Here is a 25,904-nt window from a genome sequence, read left to right on the forward strand (position 1 = left end):
ACATGCAGAGGAGCTGACGCCTGTTTTGACCCACGTGGCATTGGGCACTTTGCATCAACCGCTAAGCAAAGCAGCTGGACAAATCCAAATCCAACAAGTAACTAAAGGGATGTCAGGTATCAAGGTGCATTTGCACTGTATTATCTTTCAAGTTTTCAAATGGACCTATAATTCAAAATGTAATTTGAACCAAATCAGATTAAAGCCACAAAATTCGTATTTTAAATATACCTATTGGTGCCTTAGCTCAGCACTTGATATAACAAACACCCCTTCCTTTAGCTCCTCCAGTTATTAAAAGATTCCCCAATTTGCAATCTTCTGCTCATCCCAGTACAGGTCCTGCAATTCCAGAGTCTCTCCTTGAACTCACGTAACCACTGACAAAAGACTCTGGAGTATTCCACAGACTCCTTTCAGGTGTTTGATACCAGGTGTCTGCTGACCAGTGCCAGGGTGTCACTCTTCCTTATGAACACACATAAGGGGACTATGAGAAAGTTAGTGGGTCAGCAGAGATAAGATTCTTAACTGCCAGTTCTGGAGTGCAGCTACCCCCTCACCCAAACCTTTGCAGAGTTTTAGAGCCGGAAGAGATTCCGGATCCAATTTAAATTTGTTAGCATACATATACTACCCTTGGCCTCAAGAAACGTAAAAACTCTACAAATACAGGACAAAGTTTTGCTTCATATAAAAAGGAAGAGAGGGGGGCTTCCCTGCTGGCGCAGTGGTTGAGAGTCCGCCTGCGGATCCAGGGGACGCGGGTTCGTGCCCCGGTCTGGGAGGGTCCCACATGCCGCGGAGCGGCTGGGCCCGTGAGACACGGCCGCTGAGCCTGCGCGTCCGGAGCCTGTGCTCCACAAGGGGAGAGGCCACAACAGTGAAAGGCCCGCATACCGCAAAAAAAAAAAAAAAAAAAAGGAAGAGAGGACATTTTGTTTGTTATACTTTTAATCTACCCTTTTATAAAAGACAAAAGAGAATGTTTAGTTTGGTTACCACTAGCAAACCATTTTCTTTTCCTTTATATTGAAAGCCCTGTGAAAAGGCAAATGTAGCTGTACCTCACCCAGAAATTCCGGGAAGGAGGAGACGGGAGTAAAGCTAAATTCCTCAAGGACACCAGTCAGGCCCTTGGCATCAAGGTAAGCAGGAATATACAAGAAATGTGTGTTTAGATGAAACCAAAATATTATACTGAAGAGTCAGAACTTGAGAATACTAACCGGACCAGTAATAGCTGGATTCTGCAGTCTTGGGTCTTCCCACTGAGTAATTTTGCTATCTGGAAATATTTAAAAACAAACACAAAAGCCAGCTTATTAGTTCAATCTATTTCATGTCCAAAATGTTTTAGAAAGAATTATTTGTGGATTTCCCAAAAGTTCCCCCAGTTCCCCATCCTGACTCCCAAGGATAAATAACTTAGTATCTCAGGGTTAGAAGAGAACTATACTCTGTAAGGCAATCTGCACCGCAGCCCCCCATACTGTTTAGTTAAAAACAATCAAAAATGCACAACTAAAGTAAAACCATCTATTCACACTGTTTTGGGCAAGCAATCTGCTGAAATTTCAATTATAAACCCCTGTACCTTCAAGGATTTATAACTTGAGGCTGATTTTCATTTAATTAAAGAAAAGCATAAAAGATTTTAGTTCCCCAAAAGTTAACACACACACATGATTTTTTTCTCATTTCAGATACTCTTTCCTTTGCTTATGGTGTTGCAAACGGCTTTCAATTAAAAAGCTTAAGTTGAACAAATGAATAATCCATGACATGTGTCACTCATATGCACACAAAAATCAAAACAGCTAAGGCAGTCCAAAAAGTGAGAATTAGATACCACAGAGGAGGATTCCAGAGAAAAGCTTCCCTTTTGGTCAAGCTGGTGAGAAGTGGTTCTTTCTTCCAAATGAGTCAACGTCAATAAGATTAGTAAATGGCACCTATACCACTGCTTCAATGGTGTAGGTGGAAACACACATTAGCTACCTGGATCACTTGGGATTTGTGACTGTGCCTTAATTAAAAAGACTTTATGCTACTGTGTGTATATATGGGGGGGGGGCGCAGGAATGAACTCACACGAAAGATATGGGGAGGGTAGACGGGGAAGAATAGGTTTCTCTCTGGAGTGTTAGGAAATCTAAGTTGGTTTGTAAAAAAGGAAATGATCTGTTTGAGAAGAACAGTCTGTTTTTTTCTGGTATACTTCGTAAGTGGACTGATAAGAATAACTAATAAATTTGGTTTTAATGACTATCCCAGGAATTTTTCGAAGTCTGGTATGATAACTATTTTAACAAAAGCAGTGGTGAAGTTTTAAAATGAAGCTACCAAAGCACATGACGATTCTAGATTCACGCTGGCAGAAAAGTTACAAGAACTGTTTCAACTGTTTCAGAGACCGCTGATGGACGAAGCAAAAAGTATTTTTGGGTCCCTTACTTTGAAGACAGAAGTTTTTGGAAATTAAGAGCTGTTGCTGCGATGCAAAACAGGAGAAAAGGAAATAAAAGAAAAAGAATATAGCTGAGTAAAAACTGCCTTAGACTATTTATAGACTGGGTACCATCATCGAACCAGAAAATAAATTACCTACTACCTCCATATGATGACCCCCACATCTGTCCAAACCAGAACCTCAAGCTCCATCCTCGACACCTGCACCTGGATTTCCCCTGGGAAACACCTCAAACCCTACTCTGTCAGAATCTGACCCATAATCTCCCACTACCAAAATGGCCCACACAACCCTGCACTCCTCATCGACAGCACCACAGGCCGTCCGCCCACTGTTCAAGCCCGGCACCTGCCATACCTTCCATCCTCGCTTACCTGTCACTCCGGAGGTCACCACCCGTCCCACCTCTCTGAAAAGGCTTCTTTCCCGAGCGCTCATCTTCTCCCTGGACTACTCTCTAGGTCTCCCTGGCCTCAGTCGCACTCACCCCCGTTCAAAACTTCCTTTGAAGCTCTGCCAAGGGGATCTCACCCCCGGGCCGAGGGCCGGTGAGCGAAGCCTCACCTGCGGCTCCCCAGCGCTCGCAGCACCCCCCGACCCCCCCCTCCTCCCCCACCCCCATCCGTGGGAAAACTGTCTTCCACAAGGCAGGACCCTGGTGCCAAAAAGGCTGGGGACGGCTGCTCTAGAGCACAAACCCGACCGCGTCAGACTCCCTTCTGCACCATCCCTTAGGCGCTCCCGCCTGGCTGCGGAAGGGACCCGAGTCCCCGTACCAGCAGACTCCCTTTGACTTAACGCGGGTGTCACGCCAGCCTCATCGGCACACCGGCCGTTTGCAACCCCACTGCGCTCCTCTGAACATGGTGTCACCTGCACAGCTTCACACACCTGCGCACGCTTTCTCCCTCCTAGAATTGCTCTTTGCTGGGCGTGCCTGGCTAAGCCTCACTCATTATTTGGGATCCACCTGAAAAGTTCTACAAGGCTCTTTTGCAGCCTTCTTCCACTGCTGGAGCCCAGACACTCAGCAAGTATTTCTACGTAACAACCGGTTCACTCCCCTAAGACAACACTTAAATACCTCCTGGCACTCCCTACTAGAACCTAAACCCCTTGAGGACCAGAAACTGTGTGCTGTTCATCTCCACAGCCCCCTCTCCACCACTTAACACATTTCCCAGCATGTAGCAGGAGCCTGACTTTTTAAATGACCAAATGAAGCTGATGGCGAAAACAGATTCTTTTTAAAACAGTCTAGGCTTTCAGAACCACATATGGGTCTTGTATGATTACGATAATGATCAGTTTTGCACTTAAGAATTATCGACATATGACTGTCGGTGGCCAGTTACCCATTTTGTCCTAAAACTTTTGAATCTAAACTTGCTTTTTGTCTTTGAGACATAATATTTCAAATAAAGGGGCGAGAATGAAGTAGAAGAATAAAAAAGTCCATTTAGCTACTATTAACAGGTCTGGTAAGACTGCTAGCAGGAAAGAGTAAAACAGGATCTTACAGCATCCCTGGAATTTTATTTTCTAGCTCTGTATATAAACTGCCTGTGGCCAAGTACTCAGTGGCTGGGCATATCGGGTCTTTAAGAAGAACTACGCTATTCCTAAAGGAGGTAGGGATTCAGTTCAAGACCTTCCCATATACCCTTTGACACCAGGCTTTCTGACAAATGTCAATCAAATGAATCTAGAAGTCTAAAGAGATTAGTATTGAGCATTCATGCTCTCCTGAAATTACATCTTTAACATTCTTAACCTTGAAAATGTCTCACTTCTCAAGAATTTATGAAGCAGAAAATAAAAAAAAAAAAACCTAACGAATTAGGAGACAAGCGCACTGCTGCCTTTTATATTCAGTGTGCAGTCACATGCCCCAGTGAAGTGGAAGACGGATGACTGAGCACCTTACAAGATGGCTGCTCTCACGGTCAAATGGTGTAGTAGGGATGGCCTGGCTTCTGTCCTGCAGGCAGCAGGAGAGCAAAATGAGATGCTGAATTTTGCTAGAAATAAGATTTGGGAAAAACGTTTAGAAGCAGAGACTCGTTCGGAAGGTAAGGAAATTCCAGGCAATGAAACGCATTTTGGAGTGGGTTTGAGTACCTGATACAGCGTCTTAAAAAAGATAGATATGCTTCATTTTTCACAGACTGGAATTTGTTTTTTTAAAAAAGGCATATGAATTGAACTCTGTTTCATTGATATGTACACTGCTCTATTGCTTTCCACTGAATAAACCTTGATGAATTAGGGAGACCTGGCAGAAATGTCACACTGTCAGCTAATGAGGCTCTCCTAAACAGACCTTTTCCTTACACAGTCTTTGGTCATTTAATTTACACTGTATTTGGTTAAGAGAACTTTTCAGTATAGTTGAGCAAAGGCAAATTTTAATCTCCACGTAAAGGATCACAAATCTCACACTGGCATAGCTCAGATCAACAAGGCTCTGTACGTGGTCTATATCCTATCGTTTGATTCCCAGGAGTGAAGAGGGGGAGCCTCCCAAGTGCTGTGTGGTCTGGAAAAGAGGAATGGGGGATGTCTGAGAGGAGCTTGGAGGGAATGATTAGGAATAAGGGAAACACCCAGGCATTTAGCAAGGAACCGCCCTTTCCCATCACCTGGAAAACAGGAGCTGGGCAGGCCTGAGGCTGGAGGCACGGCTGCTGTTGCCTCTCAAGGCAGGTTCTCTCCACTTTCCAACCAAGGGCATCAACTTCCTAACACAACACCGGCACCACTGGCCCTCCGCGAATGGACTCCCAGTCACCATTTAACAAGCGTTTACCACATATTACACTAGGTCTACGCACGCCTACAGGAAAACAGTCCATGATTTTTCTAATTTCTAATGTATACTAGGATGGCCCTTTGCAATCGTGTTTTTCTTGTTTCTGGGTCCTTACAGTACATCAAGAACATTTCATAAAGTTCTTTTTCAGGTTGACCTGACATGAGACCACCAGCCGGAACACAGCCACAATGTTGTGTGAAGTACTCTCCGTGTGGCGGACCAAGGCTGTGTTACCGGTTAAGACCTTGCTTTAATAAAATGCTCATTATTGCTCGTACCTCTCTTTGAAAACTGAAATTGTAATGCATGAAAAAACTGAAAAGGAAACTTTTGTTTTTAGTGGGAAAAAGGCAGTGTGACTCCTCTTCTGTTTCGGCAAATTCTGCTGAGAAAGAAGATTATAACTAGCACAGGAAGGAAGGAAGTGGGGGCACCCGCATATGGTAAAGCATTTATGGCGGCAGTGCTATGCTCACTGTAAAATTCTGGAACGTAGGCAAGAATCAGCATTTTCACCGGTCGAAGACAAAAACTAGGCCTATGTACTTTGAACTACCTAATTTTAAGCAAGGGTAACCCACACCCCTAAATACACCCAGGACTTCTACTTTTGGTTTAATTCTGAATTGTTGGGCTTCTCGCTTACTTCGATTTCTAAAAACCCCTCAATCTCCCGTGCCTGAAAGCGAAGGTGTCTCTGCCATGCACTGGTCGCTTAGGAACCCAGGAAGAGGCCCTGAAATGAGAGACAGTGACGGGCCCCACCCACATGAGGACCCCACGAGGCCACGCTTCCCGGTCAGCTCAGCAACATGCTTAACTAACCAATGCAATCAGTTAAGAAAACGTGAGGCTGGGAAATCCGGTGTAGACTTAATGCTCATGTTTATGAACCAAATGAAAACAAAGATAAATATATTCCACCAGATCACACGCGTATGTGAACTTTAAATCTACTTGAAGGCTTCTTTTCAATATACATTTTCAGAAGTTTTAAGGGATATACTAATATGATCCCATGGAGAAAATGTCACTTCAACAAGGGGGAAAAAAAAAAAACAACAACACTGGCTAAAAGCAAACCTTTATTAGTTTAACTTTTAGTTGGCATGAGAAACCACACATTTATTCATAGGAGCTGGAGCAAATGTCTGCAGCAAATATAATTTCAAGAAAAGAACTGCACATGTATTAGTGTGTTGGGTGCAGGGAAACATGCTGTGAATAGAAAATAAGTCAGAATGGGCATCTTGCCCTGAGACCTCTGAAGGCAGCTTTTAAAAAACATAGCGGCTGCTTCAAGCACTGCTCATACACAGATTTCTGACATAATCATCGCTTCTAATCTTATTTTCTATTACCAGAGTGTATTTATTAAAAGCGCAAAAGTCAAGGGGTCATCAATCAAAAAAAATTTTTTTAATTAAAAAAAACAGTTAATAGGTCACAAGGTCAAACTGGAATGGGCTACTTTAAAACAAACTGGGGTGAATGCACAGTACCGTACGAGGGCACTGAGTCTCTGGTATCATCCTCGCCACATAACACCTGGCTGCCTAGACAAACAGTAAAATGACACAGCTTTCACTGTCATATCTGAATTACCCTCATCCTCCCTTCACCTGCAACACCTATGCGTCCAAAACAGCACCGACTTACTATGATCAATGTAAAACGTGCGGCCATCCAAGTGAATTCTTTCTTCCCAACCAGGCTGGTATCAGGGGAAGAGAGGAAGAGAAGACAAACGTTAGCCAGCAGTCCCAAAATCAAAGGCAAAAGGTAAAGACTCTAGGACACCTTCTTACTCTTCTCCCCTGGGGTACATTTTTACATAAAGAATAAACTAAATAGAAACATTTCAAATGGACTCACTCAAATGACAACACCCAGCAACACACTTTAGCACATGTTCTACAGTCTCAGATGCACTCACTGTGTGATGAACAAGAAAAACAGGGGTTATTATTTCAAAAGCTTCAAAGGGAAACTCCACACACTGTGAAAGCTGAGCCTGGGGCTGAATAGCTCATTTAATTAAATGAGTATTTATCGAGTACTAAAGGGAGGATGAAGGGCGATATAAAATGTGAGAGACTGACGCTTTACTCATGTCATCAGGTGGTGGAACAATCGAATACTGAAGTCCTCTGCTGTGAACTCTCACTACTCAGACACCAGACTTGGATAATTTTTCCAAGATCAGGCTGGTACGCTTTCATGATCTGAACTGTGCCTACTTGTTACCTGAAAGTCAAGAATCCAACAGATCTAGACAACCTGCAGTCTTTCACTTACTAAACTCTCTCTCCAGTCTCTCCCCAGTCTCCTTCCATCTAAACCCCGGAACCAAATATTTGGAGGGTGTGGGGTATTTGTATAACCTGATGAATAAAGACTGCACCCTAATCTTTCTAGCTTCAAATCTTGCTGTAATATACCATACACCAGGCAACAGAAAGGTTCTTGGAAAACAAACACCAAAAAAATTCCCAGCACCCTTCCATTTCCATCCCACCTTTCTAGCCTGTAAGGGTTTTTAAAAAACTGGGGGTGGGTCAACACGAAAGCATGTGTGAAGGTTCCATTCAAAATCTAATTTGGAGTAAACAGCTTGACTCTCACTCAGGCCCCCAAAGAGAACAAACTAATAAAAAATTAGATTTGTACACAGTCACTGACAAGGGAGAAAAATTTAAAACATCTGCTGGATAAATGACTTATAGAAACCTTCTGTGATTACGTACGCCCTTTTCTTCCACTTTAAAAAAAATTTTTGTTCCTATGACTAAATCAGCAAGCAATATGGATGGACATTAGCTGGTTGCTAAGTTACAAAATAAATGTGTGCTGCTTAAACTGTCACCTGTAGAGAATGCCTCGTCCATCATCCTAGTTGCAAGGTCTACCTTTCACTAGCAGTCAGCCATTCAGAAACCTCTTTCAGAAGAGCTCGGTGTGGTGTGAACTGAATGAGCTATCAGTTCAGTCATACACCTGATTCTATTAAGAAACGACAGGCCGAGGGGATTCAAAACGTCTGGAGAAAGAGAAGGTCACAGGGCTTCCCTATCAGCACCGGGCCCATGAACGAGTACACATTTTCAGACTGGTCCGTGTGTCCCCAATGTACTCACAGGAAGAGGGCCAAGGTCATTGGGGTTTAGAGATGCCTTTGACCGCATATGCACTGGAAATTTCAGGCGTGGGTCTTCCTGCAAGAAAAATGTTAAGAGGCAGATGTTAGGAGTGATCTCTGTGAGCGGTACTTGTCCTCCCCTTCTGGAGGTGTGTGTTCCACAGCAAGCAGGTTGCCTGTGTGTTGCGGGGGGGGGGGGGGGGGGGGCTGCTGCAGTGGGGAGTGGAGGACCCCACCTCCGTACAGGAGGCCTGGCTGACCATCTCTCCAAAAAGATTCTACTCTTCCTCCTTGAGCTTGATGAAAGGAGGAGAGTAAGAATGTTTAAGTGAAAGGTTAACCATTTCCCCAAGACCCTGAGCAGGTGAAGAGGAAGAGGGTTCCAGCAGTGACATTACCATGGAGACCAGAATAGAGGATGCCAGTGAAGATAAGGAGGATCTACTCCACAGAGCGGGAGTGAGGACACAGTCGGACAGCTCCCTGTGGACCCTGAGCTCGGGCTGAGGGCAGCTAGCCTGTTAGAAACACCCATTCCATCAGCACTTGCATTTGCTGTTGCTCCCTTCCACCCTCTCTTGAGCCGAAGCCGAAAATCTGAATCTGGTTTGACTGTCCAGGCACGTCCTGCCCCAGAGTTAGTCGGCAGCATTCCAGAGTGGCATCCCGATGAGAGAACTTTACTGGGATTCTTGATCAAGTTCCACAAATTAGATCTTAAAAGTTTAGGGCTTCCCCGGTGGCACAGTGGTTGAGAGTCAGCCTGCCGATGCAGGGGACACGGGTTCGTGCCCCGGTCCGGGAAGATCCCACATGCCACGGAGCAGCTGGGCCCGTGAGCCACGGCCGCTAAGCCTGCACATCCGGAGCCTGTGCTCCACAACGGGAGAGGCCGCAACAGGGAGAGGCCCGCGTACCGCAAACAAAACAAAACAAAACAAAAAGTTTACAAAATATTTTTCTTAAGGGATATGCTTCATAAGATACCACACAGAACCAATGACAGAAAAATACATACTCTGACATCTTGGGTCATGCTTTATAACTTACAAAGAACAGTCAGGTGTATGATCTTGCAACCACCCTGTTATGGGGGTTGGATACGTAATCTCTGCTCCTTTAGATGAGGAAACGGAGTCTCACAGAGAACAAGAACTTGCCCAGAGGTTCTGGTTTAGAGTCTGGCGGCTGTCCTTCACTAATACAGACCCAATTAAAATGCAGTGTAACTTAGAGAACCCCTATTTGAAACTCAAAAAGTTAGAAAACAAAATGATAAAACTCAGAATAACACATTATTAACCAAATAAGCCTAAGATAATAAAAAACAAAACAAAAAAACCCCTAAAACCTTAAAAAAAAACCCTTTATTTCATTAATGTTAAAGCCTTTGTTGCTGTCAAACTACTAAAAGGTTTACTGCCTCAGCATTTTCCCAAGTCAGCAAGAAAATGAAATAGTTGGTATAAAACTGGGAAAATAATAAAACTCACTTTTGTTTGGATATGAAATTACATATGATTATATACCAAGACTGTATTAAACATCTCCTAGGTTACAGAGAGTGACAGCTAATGGGTATGGGGTTTTCTCTGGGGGTGATGCAAACGGCCTGAAACTGATATGGTGATGGTGGCACACATGTGTGATGGTCTAAAAATCATTCAGTTGTATTATTTTAAATGGGCGAACTGTATGGTATGTGCATTATACCTCGATAAAGCTTTAAAATTATTTTCCCCAAGTTAACAGTCTAAACCATTAATATCAAGGGATAGTAACAAAGTGATAGATTTCTGGAGCTGGCAAGAACGACAAGAATCATACACATACAAATCAACCTTTGCTCATTAGAGGCATAAAATAGTCCAGTATTCTGTAGTATACTGGAACGCCTACAGTGTAAACAGATATGCTAGGTAGATCTAGGATTTAGAAGGTCTAAAAAGCTGATAACCTGGTAAACATCTGTGACCGCTTGGCCATGGACCAAGGAAAACCTTAGAGCCCCGAACCCCACTAAGGCTACCTAAGGCCATCTCTGGGCTGGCCCAGGTAATGCCGCCACTGCAGGGGAAGCTCGGGCAGACCACAGCCACTGCTCACGCTGGGATTAGAGAAAGGCTGAGGCTGCTATTCCACGGGTGAGGACAGGGGCTTCTGCATGCTGCGTGCGAGGCCAGCCACGCCTTGGAATCACACACACAGGCTACTATGAAAGACAATCGGCCCTTTTGGTAAAGAGCTGGTGATTGAAAGAAAAAAAAAAAAAAGCTGAAATTAAAGAAAAGTGACAGGGGCGTAGGAGAAGGAGCATAAGGCATAAAGTAAATTCAATTTCACAGGCCTGCTAATGTGGCCTTGCACGGAAACTCAGAATTCATAGAATGTGAGGGCTGGAGGCCCCTGGGGGTCACGTGATTTTATTATACCAACAAAAATCAAAATAATGGCAGCAGCCACCATCCGTCAAGCTCTGCGGGCTCAGCCTGGGGGGCAGCACGGAACCCACCCTCCCACGGAATCCCCTGAGTGACGGAGGGGCAGCTAGACAAGCGGAGAAGGGCAGCCAAGGCCCCACAGGACTTGGGACAGCTTTAGGAATGACAGTCAGCTGGAATCCTAACGAGGTCTCAAACGATACAAATGTGAATGAATAAAATACACAACACACTTGGCTGTTTCTCCCTTTCCTCAGCATAGTAGGGGCACTTCTTCGCAATTATATCAGTATTTCACAACTGCTTCCCACAATTACAGCTGAAAGCGTTTTTAAACAGAAGGCAAAGATCAACATCTTATTTAATTAAAAAAAAAAAAAAAAAGAGGCTTTGGGGCTTCCCTGGTGGCTCAGTGGTTGAGAGTCCGCCTGCCGATGCAGGGGACACGGGTCCGTGCCCCGGTCCGGGAAGATCCCACATGCCGCGGAGCAGCTGGGCCCGTGAGCCATGGCCGCTGAGCCTGCGCGTCCGGAGCCTGTGCTCCGCAACGGGAGAGGCCACAACGGTGAGAGGCCCGCGTACCGCAAAAAAAAAAAAAGGCTTTGGGGACTTCCCTGATGGTCCTGTGGTTAAGACTCTGCGCTTCCAGTGCCGGGGGCGCGGGTTCGATCCCTGGTAGGGGAACTAAGATACCACATGCTGCTCAGCACGCCCCCCCCCCCAAAAAAAGTTTTTTCGCGGAATCATTTAAAAATATATAAAATATGGGCATGCTGGCTAGCTGAAAAGACAACTGTGCTTTTCCGATCCTGGAAGGGAACAACCACCAGGGCTAGACTACAGTGAGTTTTATTAGTTTGGACCTGGGTAGAAAACAAACCTGAAACTTAACTGAGGTATAATCTTTGTTGCCACAAAAATAAGCCAAGGCTTTGTCCTGTAAAAGACACAAATATACTCTTACACACATGCTTTGAGCTGCTTCTTCAGCAGAAGGAATGCATGAGCTGAAGCCCTCCTGTAATCTCTCCCCAGCTCCCCGGTGGCCTCTGCCGTGCATCCACAGCCCGCCTGATCCAGGTGGGGACAAAGTGATGCTCATTTGCTGTTGTCAGCTTTATTCCTGATAGACGGCTGGCACACGGCCTCCATTATTTGTGTGTGCGAGAGGCCGTGTTTTATAAATAGACTTCAAAGGGAATTTTCCTCTATCAATGTATACAAGGGAAATGCTGGCCTGAACTTTTTCCTGCTTCTGGTTAGTGCAGGAATCAAGAGGACACAGGGTGCTGGGGGAAGAAGTACAATTTTCATTATTCTCAACCTGTCTGACCAATTTTTTTTTTTCCTTTTCCTATGATAATGCTCAAATCTAAGAACAGCTGTTCTCTCTTATTTGTTCTCTCTTTGAAAAACAAAGCAAACCCCAAACAAACTCAACACAGGTTTTAAGCCGAAAATTATCTTTACAGTTCTCTCCATCCTTCCACCTTTTGTCAAAATAAACAAGCAATTTAGAGCCTGCGTTCCACAGCGAGAATTTTGTATGGGCCTTTGTTTATTAGCAGGGATAACGCGGCTGTGTCAGCACATCCGAGTTTAGAGGAGAAGCGTGGTGGTTTGTGGAATTCCCAGTTGTTACCTTAAGGATTTTCAACGACAGCAGCAGCAACAAAATGTTGTTTTAACCAATTAAAAATTTAAATCAGTGAATCACAAGTATCTGGTGGAAAGGGGCAATTGAAAATTCAAACTGAGTTTCACTCAGCACCAATGCAGGCAATAAATAAAGCTGGTGCTATTTTAAATAAAATCTGCCCAGCTGCAATTACACTGCAGTTGTGGTGTGAAAGGCTGTGAAAAGGTTAGGGGATTTGATTACTAAGCTAGTTCAAATTACTAAAATCATAGCTTATGTTGGCAAGCCACAGTGGCTGCATACACTAATCCAGCTACTTTTACAATATTTACCCCCTATTTCTGGAGCTCCCATTCCTGGCTGAGGAACAGAAATCCCAGCAGTGCTGTAGTAAGTAGAAATGGGTACACTAGCAGGACTGCTACAGGTCCTATGTCCACGAGGGAAAAAAGGTTTTCACACCAATCTCTCTCACTCTATTTCCCAAGGAGCGACCTATCTTTTACTCTCATCTTGCCAGAAACCTGTAATCTTATCTTCAAAGCTACATGTTATCATATATGCCTCAGCAGTAGTGATGCGTTTACCAAATGAATGTTACCAGATCTGGATGATAAATTCTCTTGGCAGGTTATTCCTTTACTTCAAAGTTGGAGTGGCTCTCACTACGGGGTGTTGGGAAATGCGTGGGAGCTTTTGGGTTGTCACTAGGATAGGGGTCGGGGGGCGGGGGCGGCGACAGTGGCTATTAGGATGCAGTGGCAGAAGCCAAGGATGTTAAATGTCTTGCAAATAACAGGCACAGTCCTGCCCCAAATGCTAAGATTGTCCTCGTGGAGACACACTGTACCACGATCCATGAGGTCTGAGAGAGTCTGCTGGGCCATCTAATCCAATTCTCAAGGGCATTGAATTACCATCACACCACGGGCAAAGTGTAAGTGACAGTCCATTTGGGTCCAGGTCTCTTCCTTAACACGATACTGCTGTTCTTTCAACTGGGTATACTTGGTGTCTACACTAGAAATGGGAATTTAAAGCATGTGTTCACTCTTGGTCCAAGACCACAGAGCTAGGGCCAGTGACAATCACCAAAACTCAACCAGCTTTCACATACCATCAGTTCTGAGCAAGTAGCCCAGAGGACAGAAAGACTTGAGTTACGCTCGGTACCCAGACAATCAGATGGGGATATAAGGGAGAGGAAGGAAAACAAACCTTCGGTAGCATCAGAAATAGAAACATGAGGACGCATTTCAGGCTAATCATTGGTCTAGAGATCGCTCAGTAGAAAAATACCACTGACTTTTAAAAGAACTCTATGTTACATTAAATAAGCCACCACTGACTCCCCTGAAGAAATGAAGAGTGAACAGAGGAACATAAAGATATGCATATGTACTTTTCATTAATCTCATTTTTCTCAGGTTAACACAATACACGGATTCTCTCTCATGCATGATTCAGGGGCACATGGAAGAGCCCTGTGATAAGAAATAACCAACTGTGATAAGATGTTCACAAAAAAGAGCTATCAAATTTACCAAGTCTTTAGTATACCTCCTGATCCACAATTAAAAGAAAGTAATGTAGCACAGAGTATAAAATACTTATCTGATGTAAACAGTAAAAACTAAAATGACACAGCAAATAAAAATAAAGATGGGTAATGTCAACACAGATGCAAAAAGAAAGTGACAAAGAAACATCATTTCTAAAAAGATTAGAATTCCTAATAAGGTTACAGCATCCTGAGATGGGAAGCAGTAACATCAAAATCCTAGCTATATGTAGCACTACCTTTTTTATTCCATATATGGTAAATTGTCACAACTGGAGCTTTCCTGGAGTGCTCTGAAGAAAAGGCACCAGTAGCAAAGGCGGCCATTAGCCTGTGCCCGTAAGTCACCTGCTCCCCGCCAGCCCCCATGTGCGGAGTCTAGACCAAGCTGAGAAGACCCTCCGGGGACATGCTTCACTGCCAGGAAATTTCTCTGCAAGAACCATGGATACTGGGTAAGGAAATAAAGGAATGAATGCCAGACCTCAGGATGAAAATGGAGCCAAATAAAAGTAGCGACCTTACCCATGTTGTAGTCTTTGTGTTATGGTCAATGAAGAAGGGCCGGCCGTTGGGCGCTATCCTCATTTCCCAGCCGGGCGGCAGGAAGCTCTGTGTGACTTTGTGTTGTGGTTTGGGGGAGTTGTAAGGTGATGGCTGTGGGGACTGTGGATTGGAAAGGGTATCTTTCACAGCCCGACGTATGGGTGAATCCTTGGCACCCTAAGGAATAATAATGAGCATTAGAAGTCTTACCAGGTTCTAGTCCAGAGGGGTCAACATGTACCTGGGGGTCATGGAACACTCCTCTTTGAAGAGGGACAACGGGGAAGCTCCTAAAAAACCTGCTTGGTTTACTTTTAAAATTAATCTAACTGTAAGGTGTTTCTACTGGTTAAACACACAATATGAAGTACGTATAACCACCATCCTTTGACAGCTACTTGGTATGTACCCAAAATACTGTTCTGTAGTGAGCATTATGGATGGAGATTTTACAGAAGGTGGAGAAGAACATGCCCCTGCTCTCAATGAGCTCACAGTCTAACGAAGATGGACTGGCAATCTTTAGAGCAGAAAAGAAAAACCTCTATCAACCGAGACAGCCACCTGGAATTGCATAGTTGTTACCCAGGACATTTACATCACAGTTTGGAGGAGATATCGCCCATTCCCACTTATCAACATCTTCAACCCGGGCATGGAGAAGCCCGCAGCCATCTCTAAGATGCAGTCACGTTTAGAACTTCAAAGGTTTCGTCTCTGGTATTTGTGATGTTAAGGGATGTCCCTAAAACCACACAAACAGGAGGGCGCAAAGCAGATGCCCAGCAGTGACTCAGAGACGCAAACAGGCATCAGAAACTCGGAGGCTGATACAATGGAAGACCTCACGGTCGAAAGGAAAAACAGATCAAAGCAACAGCGATGTTTAAAAACTCAACGTAAGCATTGGTATTTGAACCAATACGAGTTATTATGCGAGTCTCATGAGGTAACAGGCAGTAAGGAGTGAAACACAACACGAATGGAGAAAGTTCTGAAAAGAGGAGCCCATGTCCAGTACAAGCCACCATGGCCTCAGCCCAATGAGAATGAGAATCAGGTGAGTCCAGGGATGGGAAGCATGGAGTGAGGCTGCACAAGGACACCCCTCACCACGAACACAGAGACTGATTATCAGAGCGGAAGGTGGCTGCAAAACCCAAGTCCCAGTTCAGAGAGAAGAGAGAATGAGGAGAAGTCACAGGATAGACGTGACCCCAGTTAGATGACGTAGCCTTCTCACCTCCAGTGGGGCAGATAAAGTTACTGTTGGCGAACTGAGGCTACGAGGCCGGCGGATCTGAGGCTCGATTAGATGGTTGTTACTGTTTGTGGCAGATCCGGATGCACCGTCTTCTGCAAGCTACGTTGGAGGCAAACACAAGTTAGCTTCGTGTGAGGCTCTCCCTGCGCGCGTGACTGGAGGGTGGACCCAACAACACAGCCAGCGATGATGAGAGGTCTGGCCTGTTTAACGCACGGAGGAAATGACTACGCATAATAATGGGGGGAAGGATGGGGAAACACTCCAAGGAAATAAAAAATGAATCACCGGCTGGCATAAAAACCAGCCTCAGAAAAAAAGGGGGTTCGGAGGGATGCTACCCATTGTAATAAGCAGGCTCTTACTTTGAAAATAACCTTTCATGTCACATTTTTAAAATGGACCATCTAGGGAGAGACTGAGTCAGGGACCAAATTCTTCGTTAGGGCAAATACTACGTTTAAAAGGAATGCATTTGCGAGAAAAATTTTCTTAAACATGGGTTCTTCAGAACAACACATAAACATCGGGACCATGGGATTCGCGTCCGCTTTGGCTTCTACTGCCTGTGACCATAAGCTGTGTGGCGATCTGCATACCTGCATGATAGGTCGAGTCCAAGTTGTGGTTCGATTGTTATGATTGACATAGTATGTGCGTCCCTTAGCATCTTTTCTTTCTTCCCAGCCTGAAGGTAGGCCCGGCGTGGTATGTACATAGGCCACTGATGGCTGTTTGTGTAAGAAATTGTTATTATTTAATATCTTGCGTTTATTTTCTGATCAACTTAATAAAGTAATACGTACCCAGAGTTATTTGTGCTAGACAAAGTGAGTTAATTCTAATGGTACCGAAAACATGAGTGCCTGGAAAACAGCAATATGTTTCCAATAGCTTTAAACCTACTGTGAAATGAACTCCCACACAAGCCACAGGGTCAAAAATCTTACAAAACTCAGTTCCGGGCCATGCAGCCTTCAGCATAAAGGGTTGCTGCCAACGTGATCGTAACGAAAGAGAATAATATGACAATTCGTTTCAGTTGCTGCATTTTACTGTCAAACCACGTAGAGCCTAAAAGGTATTTCAAATTATTAAATGTTACCGACTCTGAGAGGGATGCCCTGAATATTGTTTCCTCAATCTAGCTGTCACAGGGATGCTCTCCTAGCTTATTCCTAAATTCTTCACCAGCTTAGGGCCCTTACACTACGTAGCTTTTGGCACGGGGTGGGGACACACACACACACACAGTCTGCTCTCTACGAGGCCTGCTTTCACGCTAGTGACTGACCAGAATATCTCAACTATTCCAGCCCGGGACGCCACCTGGCAATCTGAGGCCAGAATTCCAAAGAAGCGTGGTAACTGAGGCTGTATTTCCCCCCGTCCTCCCATATGGAGTTTGTCTCCTTAAAGGGTGAATGGAGCACAGGTAGCTTCTGGGCTTAGAGACATGTGCAGTACAGAGTGACTATGGTTGGATAGTTCAAAGTAGATTGCAAAAGGCTTCCTGCGACACTTTTGCTTGTAAGAAGCAGTTTGAGAAATGCAGGCGGGGTGGAGAGCTGCTGGAAAGCAGGGTGTCTCAAAGACTCACGGAGGCAAGGGGATGTTTGCTTGAGGCCAGTGCCGTCCAGGACGTCCTGGACGTCGGGGTGCTGCGCATGAGATCTGTAGCTGGGAAAGGGCTGCTACTCTAAGGAAGGGGGTAGGAACAAGAAGCCAACCATGACTACCAAGGCTCTCGGGAGAGCGTAAAAGAAACAAGAGGCCAAACGTTAGAAATAATCTCTTACGTGAGGTTACAAAAGGAAACCACTTCTTTTAGGGTACCGTCTTCCCTAATTAGGATCTTCTGAAACTCCAGACATTTTACCAGATGCAGTTTTCTTGATTAGGCTGAAGATGTCAACCTCTTAGCCCAATCTCTCCTTGTACTCATCCCATCTTTCGTGTTTTCTGCCAACAATGTACCTTGGCAAAGAGGGTCCCCCAGTCCACTGCAAGACCTTGAACTGAAAAGCAAGATCAGGGATGCAGCCATGTAATTTGGGGACTGCAGGCAACGAGGCTTAATATCTTACTTCATGAGCTCAAATAGCACATTCCAGAGAAAAACAGACCAGGAAGCAGCTGCCTTAATGGTTATTTCTAAAACACATTTACCCAGCAGGGCAAGTGTACTTATCTGAAAGGCAACTTTCTGCTAGAGCTGCAGCAACTATTTCCTTGGCATTATTCCAGATAAAGTCCCCGAGGCCCCATAATGGCAACGCCAAGACTCCGAGTACGTAGAGTCCTGGATCTAGCTGTGGGGATACAACAAGAGTGGAAGAAACATCAACATGCAGACCTGATCCTTCCATGAGTATTAAAGACAGATGAATCTGTCTACAGCCGAAAGCTCTTTGCACCCTCCTCCTCTCGCTGTGACACCAACACAAAGGAGCTATTTCCAGGCTACTTTTTATCTGGGCACTACAGCAATGGATTCTGCTGACCCAATGGACTCTGTAACCTAAGTTAGTGGTTGATTAGTATTTTTGGCCAAGTACATGCTATCAAGCCTTGACATACTGTTTGTTTATATGAGGACCAAAAATGTTTTGGCTGCATGGAATACGAAATGCTAAATGCCGCTTCTCGGCCTCCCCGTTCAATTATTTTCTGCGGAAAGGCAATTACATGTGCCCTTAGAAAACTCCATTTTGGAAACCTTAAGGATAGTTTTACAGTTATAGTATCCCTGGAAAGGATATTTACAAGGAGGCTAATGAACTAAAATAACTGGGATGTGTCATGGATAATCTCAGGACTGAGTTCCAGCAGAGTATTCCAGCAACCAGGTCACTTTCATAGATCCACAGTTAATAGGGCTAATCAGTTTATGGAAAACTAGGAGCGTCGTAGAGAACACTGAATTTGATTAAAATGTTCCTTCTACCTTCTACTGAGAATTGAATTGGCAACCTACGATCTAGTTCCATTTACGCAAGACGGTGTTATTAAAATGGTTCTTTATAGGGTTCTTTCCAAATGTCCATGAAGAACAGCCTGTGCTGGTGATTCCATCTGTGACTCAAAACACCACCTCCCACAGCTGGGGAGGGGGTGGGGCTCAGCTTCTATGAACAGACCATGGCAGGGGCACAGGCCATGGCAGGGGCGCAGCCCTGGAGCCAACGTCAGCCTTCTCCTGCGGTGTGCGTGGAGTGCGCGCGCTTCTGCACACGTGCATTCCTTACCGCCTCAAGAACATGTGAATTAATCAGGAGACAAGTTAGAAAGCGGCCAGTCAGCTTAATTTAACACTTCACAGCTTTTCATCTGAATTCTACCACCGTGTTTCACAAAGCCAAGGAGCCATTTAACTGCAGCTTCATGGTGGCTCCATTTATTTCATTAAAATGAAGAACTCAATTACACTGGAGCTGTAAAAGTTTCAAAATGCTTTTAAAGACGATAAATGTTTGGCGCTATCACAGATTCTCCAAGATTCACTGAGATCCTGCCACGCTCTTGCCTCAGTGTATTTTTAGGGTATATAGAGCAAAACCCCCAAGCTGTGCTATGCTTCTCATCTTCTCTCACAGAGAGGGCTCATGCTTAGCCGGCTGGAAAGCGGCACCAGCGCGCACTTATTTGTCATACGTCAAAGGGTTGCGGCTCCGCAGATGAGAATCAGGGCGTGTTCGTTATACCGTAGAAATAAAAGCACTACCATGGAAAGAGAGCAACACCAGGATGGTTAATAAAGCCACATGGCGAGCAGTGCCCAGGGGGTGGAGGCTGAATTTCTTCGATGTGGGAAAATTATATAAACTGCAGTGCACTCACATCACTGACTACTATGTACTAATTAGTATGTCCCGGAAAAATGACCACAAGTGAATAATATCAAGTTGATAATTAATACGTATACGAGATCCCACTTGCGTGTGTGTGTGTGTGTATGTGCGCACGCGTGCATCCACGTGTACGTTTACGAGAGCACAGAGGAAGGAGTGGGATGGGGAGTCCCAGGGTAGCTTCAGGATGACACAGCACACTTCAGTGTTGCGGCTGACAGGGAGAAGGTGTAAAAGAGGGGAAAACACATGGTAGGAGATGGAATTGGAAAAGCAAAAGTAAAGGCTATTCGTCACGAGGGATGGTGAGGGTGCAAAAGAAATAGACGTGATAATTTCTAATGCAGCCATAAGATAAGTTTGCTTATTCCAGGCGAAAGATTACCAGGTATGTAGAAAGCATGAGAGTAGATAAAACATTTAGGAAATATTACTACCCAGTCATTGAAAATAGAAAACAAAACCAAATTCCTATTTTTAATTCATTGCTGGGGGAGGGAGAGAGCACAGGCAAGAAGAAAAGCACAGTGGCAGGGCCACGGGGAGCTCATTCACATGGATCACTTCGTCCTGCCAGGAGATTCTGACCATGGATCCCAGGACGATCATAATTCAGTTTACCCTGTCATTTAATATTATCAGCTCTCGCAACACTCCGACACTCACATCAGGTTCCAAGGCCAACAAAATGCAAAAATGATAGTAGATGCTCATCAGCCCTGCACTCTATTAAAATCAGTTCACGAAGTGATCTTGTCTGCCTCGCAGCTCTACTCCCATGGAAATTACTAGCGCACAATAGGAAATATACGAGTTTATCTGAACTTTCTTGAATTCTACTGGAGGCTGAGCCTGGCCCACCCAACACATGCCCTTCACTGCAGCTCAATACTTTAAACTGGGCTGATTTTTGCGGACTGCCACTTCGATTCTCCAGTGTACGACGCTGAGGAGTAAATTCTAACAATATAACCAAATTGTTCCTTTAAATCAACATCCTACAGGAATCAGCAATCGTATATGTATTTAAAGGTGTTCTCGAGTAATAAGCAGTTACAACAAACATACAAAGTTAAAACAGTCAGGAAAATTCTTCAAATAGCTATAGCAGCTCCAAGCATAAACTAGCAACTAGCCTGTCTTTAGGGATCAAGGAGAAAACAGGCAACTTATTAGTACACAGTCATCCAAGTCACCCACAAGCATGAATAGTAGAAATTACTTAAAATAATGGGTAATAAGAGTAAGAGATACTTGGCTTAAAAACACCATTTTTCTAGATCTTTTCAATTTCTTAATTATACTCTTTCCTCTCTCCTCCTAAATTATATGAACACTTGTTCATACCTGTGAACCTGTGAGTAGGGGCCCCTGGTAGCAGAGAAAGGTCACTGGTTCACGCTTGTGATACAAAAAATCTAACCCAGCCTTTGAAACGTGGTACGGGAAATGTATCACTGAAAATTCACATGTATAATTGCATGCAATTCCTGTGGCTTCCTTGATTCTCCTCCAACCAAAATATTTTACCCAAGTCTTCTAAACACATGGGAAAAGCTTATCAGGAGTACAAACACTAAAAGGCAGAAACAGACTCTAAATGATCAGATTAAAATGCACTTTAAACAAAGCTTGACAGTATTCCTCATAAAACTATACGGGACTAAAAATCAATTCGTTTTACCCAGTACCTTCAAACAATGTGAAAGTGAGAGGTTTAAAATAAGAAGCATGCAGCTCTGTGGCACATAAGAAGCTGCTCTTATCAAAAAAAGAAGAAAAAAGTGTATATTCACCATTACCCAAAATATTAAAACCAACCCCCAGTTTTGCCATTCATGTCTGAACGAGGGTATCATTACCGTTGGCGCCTCACCACCCGTGACAGTTGATGAACGTGCTCTCCCAGCTGGGGCACTGGGCTGTTAAATGATAATTTACATCAGTGAAATGCATTTTGGGAGACCACCCATTGCTTATTGAATCAGGAATCAGTGCTGGTGCAGCCAGTAAGGCAGGTGACATGAATCAAAATCTGTGCAATCCACCCGGTCCAAATAAAGTTGAGCAACCACTGATGACCAGAAGGAAAAGAGGAACACGATGACCCTCCCATCCAGAGAAGGCTCAGGTTGCAGCCCTGACCCGGGTAAACGATGAATTGACAACCTCAACAATGTGAGATGTCTTATGGAAAAAAAATGGAAAGCACCACTATCGTGCCCCCACTGTTAAATAATTAGCAGATTATTAAATCTGTCAAACTCAGAAATTCAAGTAAGAGGCCACTGGTGATCAGTGAGTTCACAGCTCCACGGAGCACAAGGAAAGAGGAAAGAATCATCAGTTTTCAGGGAAGTGAGCTCTTTTGGCCAATAAAACTGACACTGATTTTGGAAAAGGAGAGAAAGCACCATTAATTCATCAAGGAAAATCACAGCGTCATCTGAAGAGTATCCCACTAGTCCATCACAGCTGACTGTTCTGTTTTGGGGGAGGCCTGAAAGGATCCCAGAAAGGATGCTCTGGTCAAGCTTCTGACCTACCAGCCCTCTCCATGTATGTCACAACTGCATCTACTATGTTGATTACTCAGTTGACTAATGTACTATTCATTCTGTAAACATAAAAGACTTAAAGCCTAGGCAAAAAAGATTCTTTGAAGTTGAGCAAAAATGTACACAATGGGGAAGACACTATGATTGCAAAAACTGTTAAGTGCAATCTTTCTTTCCCTTCTTCAACTTTATATGCAATAAACAATGATCATTTCATTGCAAACAATTTCATATGCAATAAACAAGCACTACCAATGATCAAGGATTTGTCGTAATACAAATTTACATAAAATTTACTTTTAATGTGTTTATTAAACATCTCCCAAAGCAGTTCTGGCCTGCTTTCCAATCAGAATATTCATTTTTATTTATGTCCTATGTTATTAAATACCCTTTACACTTCTATATTTCCTGCTAGTTATGAAAACTGTGGGAAAGTGGGAACAAATTATAGCCAACTCTTGAGCCAGTAGAGCTGGCTTTAAAGAGAAGGGACAGAGCTTTGTGGGTTAAGAGCTTAGGCCATTAGTAATGGAAAGGACTTCTTGCTGCCCACCCAGAAGAGTTCTTCCTATGTTCTTGAGATACAGGTCACTCAAACACAGCTTCAGGGACCAAATGAAGTTTTTTAAACAAGGAATTGTTAATGTTTAGGTCAAGTAAGCACATCAGAATTGGTATTAATTTGGATGGAAAGGCAAAACAATGGAGTTTTTAGCATTTCAGAGACTTCGGTGACAAGGACAACAACTCTTCGTATTGGAAATTCACTCTCCTTGGGCAATTTGCTAGGACATTTTAATGTCTTACGTATACGGTAAATGGATTGGCACAGGAAAAACTCTTCCTCAGTAGCCCAGATGATTTTAAATAAAAGCCCAAAGAGCCAATTCACGGCTGGAAATGAGCATATGGGTTACCGGTGGCAGATGAGCCTGCTCTGCGACTGCGTCGGTGACACTGCAGGACCTCAACCTCGAGGAAGGCTCTCTCTGCTGAAGGGGAGGAAAGGACGCGGAGCATCAGGGACACACATTCTGAGAAACGAGTTTCACTGGATTAAAAAATATATCACTCAAGCCTAGTCACTGCTCTTTAATATTAGAAGGTATAATTAAATGAAACACCATCTTTTCGGGGTAATGAGAGTAATCTTTTAAGGAGTCAAGTATCTTCCACTGTCACTTTCAAGTGTCTTAAGCAGATGGGATAGAAATAACGTTAAACATAAGAGGCCAAAACAGGAAAGGGGGCTCCACAGATGACATCTGAGTGCTGCTCTAATAATGGAAAAGAGAAGCTAGAAGTCCTGAGTTCTGCTTTGAGATGCAACCTCTGGGTAAATTCTAGTGGAACACGAATAGAGGAAGAGATACTGACATGCAGTTATTAAACATTTATTGACTACTGTGACCAATGACAAAGAATCAGTTGGATTCTATTTCCAGGGGAACTCAAATATAATCTTCGGCTCCTTCTGAAGGGTTAGGTATTTATAGCTTCAGCTTCTGAACGGAGTTCAGAAGTTGTACAGAACAGGAATGAAGGAAAATAGGTACGGTTAAACTAAAAAAGAAAAATCTATAGAGTGCAATGTATAATATGTTCCTCTCACTTGTTTGTATTAATCTATATGGTTATAAAAAAAAAAAAAAAGGACCACAGATCAGCAGCAGGTCACACACACACAAGGCAGGGGTCTAATTAGCAACAGGTTTGTACATGGGACAAATCTGTAGCATCTCCTCGCTATTAATATTTTGCAATCAGGAAAATGGGGTAAGGTCAAAGACAGACCCTGCAGCAGTAAATGGGAAGCTTTTCAAGTCTTTTCACAACGCTTAGCATGAAGGATTCATCCTTTAGTAAAAGTCCATGCTGTTGTCCTTGAATACAGAGTGACCTTGACAAGCAAAACTGGAGAAGAACCCCCTACTCCCCTACTCCTCTCTTTCCTAGGCACTGTTATTTAATAGTTGAACCAGACTCGACATGAACTTAACATAATTCCGACACTTGCACTTGGATCTTAAAGATATTTTATGAACCTAGAATGATTAATGCAGAAGCTCCCTATACAAATAATAAGAGATGATAGCTTAATATCAGCGCTGCCTAAAACGATGGCTTTTCACTTGGTAGACTAAAGGTGCACCACTGCTACGCTTCCGGCAGTACTTACTTCCTTTTATAATGTTTAAAATATACGGCTTCCTTGCTTATGTTGTTTCCGTAGCAACAGTTTTATCAATTCAAATATCCCATATATGCAAACTCTTTTTTTCCCTGCCTCTTCAGTACTAAATTTTCGTCTCAGTGATATTTCTCTTTCTGAAGGACATTCATAGAATTTTAATACAAAAGCACATTAACTGAGTAATCAGTGCAACTCATGATACGGGCCAATGGTGTCTTTTAAAACAAAAATACATAACTGAAGGAGTAACAATTTTGTGAGTACTTCCTGGCTTTTACATTTTATGTAGTCCTCCTATTCATTTACATTTGATATGGCTGTAATGATGACTATTTTTCTAGGATGCCATTTGCAGCAGAGGGACTACCATCGTTTACTACAGTACATCTGTAGGTTCAATTTCTCAAGAGGCACTGAGACTGCATTGCTTCTCAGTTTTATGCATGAGCAGGAACTTTCTGTGGGCTTTTTCTGCAAAGCTTTGTGTTCTCAGACACAGGTCTTCATGGCTGATTCTGTTGGTCTCATTGGGGCTTAGCCCCGCCTGAAGCGTCTACAATGAATTTCCCTGATGGTTAAGAACCCAAGTTCAAATGCTACCCTGGTGACAGTGTCACAATTTCACAACCTTTCTCAAGGATTGGTACTCTGGGACTTGGGAGATGTCTATCTATCTCCTGTTCTAACCTTGTCTTGGATGGGTCACTTAAAATCACGTCTTCATCTGTGAAACGAGAATGGTAAAGCACACAGAGTATGACGTAAGAGGATTGACCTGGAGACCCAATGTCTCCCAGGTCCCAGTGCGAACACCACCTTTATGACAAAGGTACTCTTTATGAACCTTTGGCTGGGAAAAGAAATTCTGCAAGGTTAAAGCTGATAAAACACAAGTCATAGATTTGAGTTTTTTTATGCATCAAGAAAGATTTTCACTATTACTTACAATCAAAGAACCAAACTGCTCCCCGTTGGAGTCCGGAGTGATCTGAAGCCGTCTGCTCAGTTCCTCAGACAGCTCCTGGGGGCTGGTCCGAGACACAGGCGAGGCTGGTGGTGGAGGCAGCACCAGGCTGAGGGAGTCTCCACTGATGCTCACTTCTTCCGAAATGGTCTCCCAAGGCTACCAAGGAACAAGACGCTGTGGTAACTGCTAGGACGAGGGACCCTCTCATTCCCCGCCCCAGTAATAACCCTTATGATAACTGTAATTCACATTTACTGAGCACTCAGGAGGCACACAATATGCTCAGGATCCATAAGGAAATAAAGACTACTACCCTGATCAACAGATGCGGACACTGACGCAGAGGGAATAACTTGCTCAAGGTAACAGAGCTAGGAAGTGGTGGGGTCAGGACTTGAGCCAAGGAAGCCTGGTCCCAGGGGCCGTGCTCTTAGTCCCTTTGTAATAGCGCCT

The 25,904-nt window shown here is 43.9% G+C and overlaps 1 protein-coding gene across 12 annotated transcripts in view; it reads right to left on the bottom strand.

The window, feature by feature from the left end:
• Positions 1 to 25,904, bottom strand: part of NEDD4L (NEDD4 like E3 ubiquitin protein ligase) — a 342,431-nt gene that overhangs the window by 43,600 nt on the left and 272,927 nt on the right. For 9 of the 12 annotated variants that reach the window (XM_029220856.1, XM_029220944.1, XM_029220881.1 and 6 more), the window contains 9 exons: positions 25,431 to 25,607; positions 23,208 to 23,282; positions 21,592 to 21,651; positions 16,478 to 16,609; positions 15,858 to 15,977; positions 14,594 to 14,791; positions 8,426 to 8,503; positions 6,948 to 7,002; positions 1,230 to 1,288 (listed from right to left, as the gene is read on the bottom strand). In XM_029220856.1, the coding sequence (XP_029076689.1) occupies positions 1,230 to 1,288; positions 6,948 to 7,002; positions 8,426 to 8,503; positions 14,594 to 14,791; positions 15,858 to 15,977; positions 16,478 to 16,609; positions 21,592 to 21,651; positions 23,208 to 23,282; positions 25,431 to 25,607 (954 nt within the window). The remainder of the gene's footprint in view (positions 1 to 1,229; positions 1,289 to 6,947; positions 7,003 to 8,425; positions 8,504 to 14,593; positions 14,792 to 15,857; positions 15,978 to 16,477; positions 16,610 to 21,591; positions 21,652 to 23,207; positions 23,283 to 25,430; positions 25,608 to 25,904) is intronic. The other 3 variants (XM_029220889.1, XM_029220862.1, XM_029220866.1) reach the window with 2 other exon arrangements.

This window comes from Monodon monoceros, unplaced genomic scaffold, assembly GCF_005190385.1.
Source record: "Monodon monoceros isolate NGI ecotype Baffin Bay Population unplaced genomic scaffold, NGI_Narwhal_1 Super_Scaffold_1, whole genome shotgun sequence".
NCBI lineage: Eukaryota > Metazoa > Chordata > Mammalia > Artiodactyla > Monodontidae > Monodon > Monodon monoceros.